This window comes from Saccopteryx leptura, chromosome 1 (assembly GCF_036850995.1).
Source record: "Saccopteryx leptura isolate mSacLep1 chromosome 1, mSacLep1_pri_phased_curated, whole genome shotgun sequence".
Classification (NCBI taxonomy): Eukaryota; Metazoa; Chordata; class Mammalia; order Chiroptera; family Emballonuridae; genus Saccopteryx; species Saccopteryx leptura.
In genome coordinates, this window is record NC_089503.1 from 244,735,451 (window position 1) to 244,745,783 (window position 10,333).

The window sequence follows — 10,333 nt, forward strand, 5'->3', positions numbered from 1 at the left end:
CTCTGCTGCCACTTCCTCAGGCAGAGAGGAAGGCCAGTGCAAGGCAATGGGAATGGTAACACAATGTTCCTCCTTTTGGGATGGCAGCATGAACACAAGCCCCTGACCCAAAAGCCCTCCTCCTCCAGCCAGAGCTCACTGGATAAACCAACAGAATTCAGAAATGACTCGTAAGACTAAACCTTCTATCCTGGATGTCAGTAAGACACATGTCAGTCCACAGAGAATGCCAGAGGTTCTGGAGACTGAAACAGCCAGCCTCCCTAAAGACTCCTCCTTAATCCTCCTGACATCCGGATTGGACTCCCCTACATGCACATGGCAACTCGCTGGTCACAGCCCTCCAGAGTTTTCAAGTCTTCACTACAGCACACAAGGCCCTGCATTATCTTCCCCATCCCCTCCCTACCCTCATCTCCTCCATCTCACCCCATCATGCTCACTGCACTCCAGCCACATGAGCCTCCTTTGTTTCTCCAAAACACTACATGCTAGGGCCTGCCCCAGGGCCTTTGCACATGCTGTGTTTCCTGCCTTAAATCCCTCTGCTATGTCTCTGCTCAAACTTATCCTTGGAAACCACTTCCAACTTGCCTGCTTTTGTGGAAGCCCCCTTCCGGCTGTTCTGCTTCCTGCCCCGTTACAGATTACTTCAGGCCATACTGTCCATCCTCCCACAGCCATGTCACTGGCACTCAGTGTCAGAGAGAATGACCATCTTACACAGGTTTGTCTGGATATAACCAGTTTGACTGCTCTAAGTCCCAGTAACCCCCTGAATCCTCCTGTATACATTAAGAGCCTAATGCATACTTGAATGTATATAGCCAAGAGCTGGGCCTCTCCCAGAATTTGCAGGATGGTCACGATTTGTCAAAAGCTGAGGTTCCATGTCCTGTCCCTTCTGGGCCTCAGTTTCCCCTTTGGGGATGGAAGGGACACCCAGGATCCCACTGGGACCAAGAGGACCTCAGAAATTCAAATCCCTGCCCTACAGCCCTAAGCCAGGGACCCAGGCTCCAGGTAGAGGACAAAAAGATGATGCTGTGTGGACCACCAGGCTCTCTCTGATACACTGAATGTAGTTCATGCAACGCTGACATCAGCTGGTTCTTAGGATTGCTGTCCCCAATCCTCTCTCCAGCTGCTGGACCTGGGTGCCACCCCTCAACACCTCCTTCTCCAACACACTGTCTACGAACCTGCATCCAGCCTCAGCCCCATTCCATCTTTCAGGTCTGATGCTGAACCCTGTTCCTGCTCTGCTCTAGCCCATCCTCCACATACACACTCATCTTTTTGTGCAAACTCACAGCCCCAGTGCAGCAGGGTCCTACCTGAGCCTCCAAACTGTGTGCCAGCCAGGGAGGTGGGCCGGCCTTTCCCATTGGCCACTGGCAGGGGGAACATCTGTGGGGAGGAAGAGAGAGGGGTGAGTGGGCTGGGGGGCATGTCCAGGGCATGCCTAGGGTTCCTGTCCCATCAGAGGGTCCAGGCAGAAAAAGGCAGCAAGGGGTACCCTTCACTGTATACCGCATAAGCAGAGAAAGGTTCTTCTGGAGAAGCTTTCAAACAAGGCCCTCTGACAGCACAACACACTACTGGCAATAATATCCAGTGGAAGTTAAAACCAGCTGTTTACACCAAGTTTGTGTTTTTTGGGGAAGGAATAACCTATTTAGATACATAATACAATTTATTAGCTCTTAGACATGATACAAAGTTTTCTTTACATTCCTGCTTAATAAAGTGAGACCACTTATCCCTAATAGGTAAACTGGGCCCAGCCTCTCCCATCCCACTGACCACCATGTACATTCCTGACCCCAAGTGGCAGGAACATGGGGAAGACATGAAAACTCCAAAACATGGGTGTTTTAGGCACACAGATGCCTCTGTATACTTGGAGAGAACATAAGGGTACCTATGTGCTGGGCTCTGTGCTCAGCAGCTGCCTAGGCAGCCCTCATCACACTCTGATCTCTAATGCCTGCCCTTTAGAAGGGAAAATTGAGGTTCACAGAGATAGGAAGCTGGAGGGAACAGGAAAGGCTATACTCCCCATGGTTGATTGGATGACTCCCTGGGTGCCACCCTTTTCATCCGAACCCTCAGTGTTAAGTCACTATAGATTAAACAGCTTAACAGTATTAATGGGAAAACTCAACATCAACAAATCCTTTGCCACAAAAAACAAAACACATCTCTACCATGCCCCATGGATCTAGGTTTTACAGATTCTATTTGGGGCTCAAGTGATTAAAAGTGGGCTGGAATTGGGCCCTGGCTAGGTAGCTGAATTGGTTACAATGTTGTTCTGACACGCTAAGGTCATGGGTTTGATCCCTGGTCAGGGAAAATACAAGAATCAACTGATGAATACATAAATAAGCAAAATAATAAATTGGTGTTTCTCTCTCTAAATCAACAAATAAATTTTTAAAATTTTAAAGTGATCATAATCCTGGCCAGCTGCTTGTGGGGAATAGCTAACAGCTCCCCCAAACCTTTTTGAGCCAGCCAGAAGATGGGGGTACAGCTCCCACCCATGAGTGTGACTGTCATGTGGGTACAATGAGACCTGGGAGGGGCCTAAGAGGTGGGGTCCTGTACCCCATGCCCAATATTACAGGAGGGGAAACTAAGGCCACATGCTCAACTGGCCCTGGCAGGAATTAGAGCAGAGGTTCATGGGAGAGATGGCAATAGGTTCTCATTGGGTCTATACCCCTCTTGGGTCGGGGGCATATGTATGTGTGGCTGTGCTCCCTCAACTGGGCCAGCCATTCCAGGGCCCTATTCTCTAAGATGGGCTCCTCTCCCACTGGAGAAACTGAGGCCCATGTTGGGGAAAGGGCTGGTCTGAACCTGGACCAGGCCCAACAGGACCCCATGCTTATAGGTTCACAGCCAAGCCCCTGGGGCTTGTCTTTGTTTTGTCCCCTAGAGAGTGTCAGGGGCTCTGATGTGGCATTTGCCACAAGGGCAAATAATCGGTCATGTCCTTTGGGAGCCACTAGGATTCATCATCAGCCCAGATAGGCTCCACACCCCTACAACCTTGGTATTCTCTCCTGTGAAATAGACTTAGGGCTCTGACCACATGGGATGTTATGAAACTCCAAAACATGGGTGTTTTAGGCACACAGATGCCTCTGTACACATGCCCAGCTCAGAGAGGCACCTAGTCAGGTCACAGGGCAAGCGATGCCCAACGCCCTCATCAGGTAGAGGAACTATCTTGGGCCCATACAGGGGACATCACTCATAGCCAAAGAGCCCTCAACACCTTCTTTTTCTAACCCAGGAAGATCAGGACCAATTTAACTCCGGTTTCCTTTGTTTCTTTGTTATTTAGTTTTGACTATTGCCTTTCACATGTTTGAGAACCAAGCCAAAGAAGTGCTGTTTCCCTTTAAGTTTCTTTGTTTCAGTCTAAAAACAAGGAATTTCAAAGAAGCAAATGAACTCAGTTTCGCTGGGGCAAGTGAGAGGGGGGTGCTATGGAGGGTGAGGAGGGATGTGAACTGAAATGGGAGGCTGCCTCTGCGCCCCATGACTTGGCCAGGCCATTCTCCTATAACAAGGAGGGAGAAAGAAAATCAAGTTCAGCCCTGGCTGGTTGGCTCAGTGGTAGAGCGTTGGCCTGGCGTGCAGAAGTCCCGGGTTCGATTCCCGGCCAGGGCACACAGGAGAAGCGCCCATCTGCTTCTCCACCCCTCCCCCTCTCCTTCCTTTCTGTCTCTCTCTTCCCCTCCCGCAGCCGAGGCTCCATTGGAGCAAAGATGGCCCGGGCGCTGGGGATGGCTCCTTGGCCTCTGCCCCAGGCGCTAGAGTGGCTCTGGTCGTGACAGAGCTATGCCCCGGAGGGGCAGAGCATCGCCCCCTGGTGGGCAGAGCGTTGCCCCCTGTGGGCATGCCGGGTGGATCCCAGTCGGGTGCATGTGGGAGTCTGTCTGACTGACTCTCCCCGTTTCCAACTTCGGAAAAATACAAAAAAAAAAAAAAAAAAAAAAAAGAAAAGAAAAGAAAAGAAAATCAAGTTCCGACTTTCTCTGAGAGGAGATACCGGGCAACTTCACCCTCTCAGTTGTGAAAAGGGTTACTGGTTTTTAGCTGGGTAAGGAGAAGACTTTCAGACCCTGTGGACAGAAAGGAGGTGAACAAGTGGTTCAGGGCTCTCAGATGATGGAGGTGAAAAGGCCAGCACTAAACCTGAGCTTCCCTACCCCCAAGCAGATCTGTTCTGGCCCAGTAGTCTGTAACTTGTCAGTTTAACAACAACAACAAAAAAAACACCCAAACCACTGAGCTGTACCCCTGGTTACTCAGCCAGGGAGGCAAAAATAAAACAGGGCTTAAAATACAGGCCTGGCTCTTCACAAGCCATGGTCCACTGTCTCAAGGGCTATGTTTTTCCGCTTGGTGGCTGGTGTTTCAGTTTGGGGACTTGTTTTTGACAGATCTCAGTGGCCTGAGCCTCCTACAGTGGAGTGTTAAATTCAGACTGAAAGCAAACTATTTCAAACCAAAATGGTGCCTGGGTGGGGGGAGGGTAGACTTAGGGAACTGTCCACACTGGGTTCCCGAGTTTGTGAGGAAATGCTGACAACTCGGACACCTGCCAACAGATGGGCCACTGTACAGATGAGCAAACCAAGGCCCCTGGTCCAAAGTACACTCCAGTTTCCAACACCCAAGGGAGCTGGGCTCACTGGGCCTGCCTGAGCTATGTGACCTCTATAAGTCAGCACCCTTTCTGAACTTCTACCTGCCTGGCAGGGCAATGGGCCATTCAGGGTAGATCAAAACGCCTGGAGTATAAGGATCCCCACCTTCTCTTACGGGGCCAACCTCTCTCTAACAACAACATGGCAGAAATAGTTATGGTGGCTGAGCATTGCTCACAGATTCATACACTCTTCTTCAAGTCTCCTCCTGTCACCTGACTGTACTAGCCACTGTGTGGCTAAATAACTAGACCATGAACATCCCCCACTTTTTAAGAAATCCATGATATAGCAAATAATCTTGACCACACCCAATTTACAGATCATAAGGCCAAAACCACTTTGTGTACACAGTCAAGCAGGGGCTTCTGGGCTGAGCCTCCCCTTGAAAGCACTGGAGGCTCAGGGCAGCCCCACCCACTCTCTGGGTCTTAGTTTCTCCACTGAGGATAGTAGACTGGATCTACTCTATGCCTGAGCAAAAATGCCTGGGTGACAAGTGCCTTTGGAAGCCAAGGGCCTAGATTATGTACACTGCCATGGGAGGGACACTTCCAACTCACACGACCCAACCTGGGGGCCCCTCCATCCAAACAACCATGAGCCTTGGCTGTTGGGGATGTAACAGTCAGTGCTTCTTTCCCAAGAATATTGGGGATGTAGGGTATGTCAGAGATGGGTAGAGCTTAGCTTACCATACTGAAGTCCAGAAGGTCACTGAGCTCCTTGTCCGTGCCCACAGGCGCCACCCTCTGTGGCTGGTTCATTCTCCAGCTACAAAAATGGGCTCAGGGGCCAAGGTGGGCAGCTCAGTCCTAGAGAATGCTCTGCATACAGTAGATAGTGGTGGTGGACACAAGGAGAAACAAGGACAGACACATATGGAAAAAAAGGGAAGAGAGAAAAAACATTTGAGTGACTACAGCCTAAGCAGTCAGGGAGTAGGGAAGATGTTTAAAAAGCCCCTCTAACCACCCAGAGTATCTAGGTCGCTCTAGACTGAGTCCCTTCCTGACCCTGGGGGTTGGGGCAGGACAGCCAGGATAGCAGAATCCCTGGAGAGACCCCTCCCCATAACCCTGGAGAGTTTGAACAATGAGGGAGAGGAGGAGTGAGCAAATATAAATTTCCCAACTCCCTTTGCAACTATCAGGGAACTCAGACTGCAAATTTTAAACTAGAAGCAGAGCAGAAGCAATCTCTTCTCCACTTGCTGGGCCAGAACCTACCCTTTTCCTGCACATCTCCCATTTCCAACAACCTGGAGGTGTTTACCCTGGTCCAGCCCCTGGGAAAGGGGAAGGGGTGGCCCAGACCTTAACCAGAGGAAACTTGCTGGAACCCCTGCCTAAGCAGCTGTCACAGCACACTGAAAGCCTTGGTCACCCCCAAATTCAAAGAAGTAGAAATCCTCAAAAAGGCAAGGCCCACTTCATGACTAAACTAGGGGGGGGGAGCCCTGTCCCGGGATCTACCCTCAAAGCTCCCCTACACCTAATCCCCCCAAAAAAATACAACTCAGAAAAAAACAACCCTATGTTGTTTTTACTTTCACGATGTATCTGAGAATTATTTTTAAGCAACTCTGAAAACATCTCCTGCCTCCCACCCCTGGGGGAAGCGGGTTCCTAGAACAGGGTCCCATGCATCCATGGTCCCAGGGACTCTATTCTGAACGGGGTTGGGGATCCATCTGCCAGACCCCGCTCCCCACCAACCGACCCCTAGGAAAAAGCGCCAGGCAAGGAAGCCTCACTGGCTTCCTCCCCAGTTCCCTGGGTGGGCGTGGGGCTGCCCCGGGAACACCACGGGGGTTGCGGGGAGAGGAGGGTCCGAGGCCGAGGGAGACTAAATTTCAGCGGTGGAAAAAACTCTGCTTTGTTTGTCAACTAGAGACGTGCTGTGAAACGTCGGCCTCTACACACCCCCTCCCCCGCTAACTTTTTTTTTTAGGGAGGGCGTGTGAAACTGACTTTTTTGAGTACGAAACCGCAATTTTTTGTGGGATAGCTGAAACCGATTTTAAGAGACTGGGTTGGGTGGGGGGGCAGAAACGGGCTTTTACAGGGGAGCTAAGACTTTTGGATCTCACAAGGACTTCTGGGGTCTCAGAAGGTGTTTGGAAAAACTTTGAAAAAAGTGGGGCACAGGAGTTCTCCTACGGTGGGGAAGCCTGGGAAACAAACGGCCCACCCCCGGCAGCCGACAGAGCGGACCGGGAAACCTTTGAAGCTGGGGCGCCACCGCCCCTCTACTCGCAACCCCGAGCCGCCGCTGCTGTCTCTCCCCGCAGTAACGCGGAGCAGATGTTCCCTCCCCACAGCCCCCCCAGTCCCGGCGCTCAACCTGAGCCGCAGTTCGCGCGGCCGCACCTTCCCTACTCAGACAAAAGGACTCTCCCTCCCGCGCTCCCCCTCCAAACTCGAGCGCCCCGCCGTGCCTCTCCCGGGGGAGGGAGCGCCCCAAAGCCCCGCTTCGGAGCCGGGACCCGCGCCACAAAGTTGGGCGGCCCCTTGGGCGCCCCCCACAACCCCTCTCCAGGGTCCGCAAAGTTTTCCGAAGTGGCCAGCCCGGCCGGGAATGAGGCGCGCACACGGGCCTCGAGTGCGCCGACCCCTCAACGTCGCCAGCCCCAACCCCCCAGCACTCAAAGTTGGAGAACAATGACTTCCAGACCGCCGCCCCGCTCCCGGCCCGCAAGGGGACGGGGGGGGGTGGGGGGGTGGGCGCACATTCGACGTCGCCCCCGCCCCAACTTTGCGGCCCCCACAGCGTGGAAAGGCCTGAAGCAACTTTGCACAAGGACGCGGGGCCCCAGACGCCGCGCGGCCCCCGGCCCCAGTGCTATTACCTGCTCAGCGCGGCCCGGCCCGCAACGTACAGGGAACGGAGCACGTACGAACCCCCCCCCCCCCCCGCGGGACAAAGGGGAGCCTGCCGACCCCGAGGGTCGCGCGTGGGCGGTGCGTGGCCCAGGCCCCTCCTCCGCCTGCCCGTGAGCGGTCGGGACACTGGCGGAGGCGACGTGCGTGGAGTACGCGGTGCCCGCCGCCGCGTCCGGTCGGCTTTCTCTGGCCCGCTACGTCCGCGGGCGCCGCCACTGCCTCATCTTCCTGCGGCGGGAGACATGTTCCGTACCCCGCCCGCGCGCCAGCCACGCCCACCCCAAGTCCCGCCCAGGGTCCGCCCCGGCTCCGGCGAATCCCTCCGCCTCCGGGCGCTCTACCCACTATCACTTTCCCAGGTTCGCCCTTCCGCGCGCTCGCAGGAAGCGGCTGCGGCGTTGCTAGTCCCGGAGTCTGGAAGCGGGAGCGACCGCGGGTGTTCATTGGCAAACGGCGTGGGTTAAGACAGGGACTATCTTCCAGCGCGGAGGTTCACGTGAACTCGCAATACATACCTTCCATGACGCAAGCGGGAAGGACCGTGAGATGGAAAGATTAGGAAGAGCGGTGGTGACCAATCGAAGGGTGTGAAAGCCTGATTGGCGTTGCCACCAGCCATTCGTGAAGAGGCCACGCCCTCTCTGCGGACTGCGAATAAAGAGGCGGGACTCTCCGAACGAGAGGCCGCGAAGACCCGCTGGGGTGGGCTTTGCAGTTTTACTCTCAGGTTTGCGTGGACGCCCGCGCGGCCTGTCGAACTTGGTTGTGTCTGCGTTCCTAGGACTGCTGGGGATTGCCAGAGGGCATCCCAGGCCAAGAGCAAACAGATCAGACCCATTTCAAGGGCAGGGAAACCGAGGTCACCTGTGTTTCAGGGTCACAAAGCCCCACGTGAGATCTGCGCTTGACTGGATCGCGGATCGCAGTTTCCCCATTTGTACCATAGAATTTGAAACTGAGTTTGGAAGGGGCTAAGGCCAGACCAGGCCTTTTAATTCAGTGATTTGTTTCTTCTTAGGCCCAAAGTTCCCACTACAGCTTGAAGCTCTTCAGCTTTTGAAGATCACAGACCCTACATAATGGGAATAATTATTATTTTAAACTAAATAACACACTCTTTAATGGCTTTCTGTGTCCCAGGAAGAAAGCTACATGTTTCCAGGCCTGGGAAGAGGCCACCATCACTCCAGCACAGGGTACTTTGGACACAAGGGCTTCCCTCCCTGTTCTGGAACAAGCCAAGCTCATTCCTTTGTCCTTACTGTGCACTCTACATGCAATGTTCCTCCACCTGTATCTATTTTTTAATTTTTTTTTAATTTTTTCTCTTACAGAGACAGAGAGAGAGTCAGAGAGAGGGATAGACGGGGACGGAGAGATGAGAAACACCAATCATTAGTTTTTCGTTGTGCATTGCAACACCTTAGTTGTTCATTGATTGCCTCCTCATATGTGCCTTGACCGCGGGCCTTCAGCAGACTGAGTAACCCCTTGCCTGAGCCAGCAACCTTGGGCTCAAGCTGGTGAGCTTTTTGCTCAAACCAGATGAGCCCGCGCTCAAGCTGGCGACCTTGGGGTCTCGAACCTGGGTCTTCCGTATCCCAGTTCAACGCTTTACCCACTGCGCCACCGCCTGGTCAGGTTCCTCCACCTGTATCTAAAGCCCCTGAATCAACCATAATTCAGGGAACTAGGCTGAAAGTAAGAAAAGTGGGGATGGCCACTGGATAAGTCCCCAGGGAGTTACAGGGGTTCCTAATAAAGTCCCAAGCCCCTCCTAATACACCTGAAGTAGGCTGACCTTGACCCTGACACCACCTTCCTTCCCACCCAGAGAGTCCCCGACATGCCTCAGGCCTAGGATGGAGAGTGAGGGTCTTGTGACCTTGTATGACCTTGGGCAAATGCTTGCCATGCCCTGGGCCTCAATTTTCCCATCAGGAAAGTAGAAGGGTACAGTGAGGAGCACAGTTGGCACCCAAGCTCCTTCCTGCATCCCTAGGCCTCTTCCCACTAATGGACCTGGGACTCTTTTGAGTGTAGGTCCCACAACCCACAGCCCTTCCTTGTGGCCCAAAAGGTGTGTTCATTCAGGGTGAACCAGCTCCCCCAAAGTCATGAGTGTAAACCATAGAGTTCAGCCAGTGTTCCTGGGGTGGCTCTGTATATACCCTCTGGAAGGGAGTGAACAGTCTATTCATGAACCATGCAATTACTGTGCACTAGCTATGTGCCATGCTTGGTGTTGGGCACTGGGGCACAGTGTTGCCTTTGACCTGTCCAGTCCCTGCTCTCCAAGGCAAGCTGGGCCATCAGAGCTCCACCTTTAGTCCCAAATGTGGCACTTTGCATCCACACTTTGGCTGTCAGGCCCTCATACCTGGGTGGTTAAACCCATTGTCCAGATGAAGAAACTGAGGCTCAGAGAGCTCCTCCCTGGCAGCCAGGCCAGTCCACCTTGGGGCTCACACCTGCCAAGAGGCCTTCCTGGCAACCACAAGTCACCATTGTCCTCCTTGGGGAGGCCTGGTATAGGGCTGAGTCACTGGGTGGAGCAGCCTGTGAGGGCCCCCAATAGGCTGCCACCTCTGTCCAACGTCAAGGCCTGGGCACATTCTACAGGGCCCTGGCACAGAGACAAGTAGCCTGAGGCTGGTGGCTGGTGCCAGGGGCCCTTGAGAGAGGCCCACAGCCCACCCCCACCTGCCTGACTTTGGC

The 10,333-nt window shown here is 53.6% G+C and overlaps 1 protein-coding gene across 11 annotated transcripts in view; it reads right to left on the reverse strand.

Moving 5' to 3' along the window:
- The window catches only part of TCF3 (transcription factor 3), a 46,897-nt gene extending 39,017 nt beyond the window's left edge, over positions 1-7,880 (reverse strand). For all 11 annotated transcript variants that reach the window (XM_066342753.1, XM_066342733.1, XM_066342717.1 and 8 more), the window contains exons 1-3: positions 7,582-7,880; positions 5,426-5,557; positions 1,338-1,410 (exon numbers count right to left, since the gene is read on the reverse strand). In XM_066342753.1, the coding sequence (XP_066198850.1) occupies positions 1,338-1,410; positions 5,426-5,497 (145 nt within the window). In that variant the 5' untranslated portion in view covers positions 5,498-5,557; positions 7,582-7,880. The remainder of the gene's footprint in view (positions 1-1,337; positions 1,411-5,425; positions 5,558-7,581) is intronic.
- Between the last annotated feature and the right edge of the window lie 2,453 nt (positions 7,881-10,333).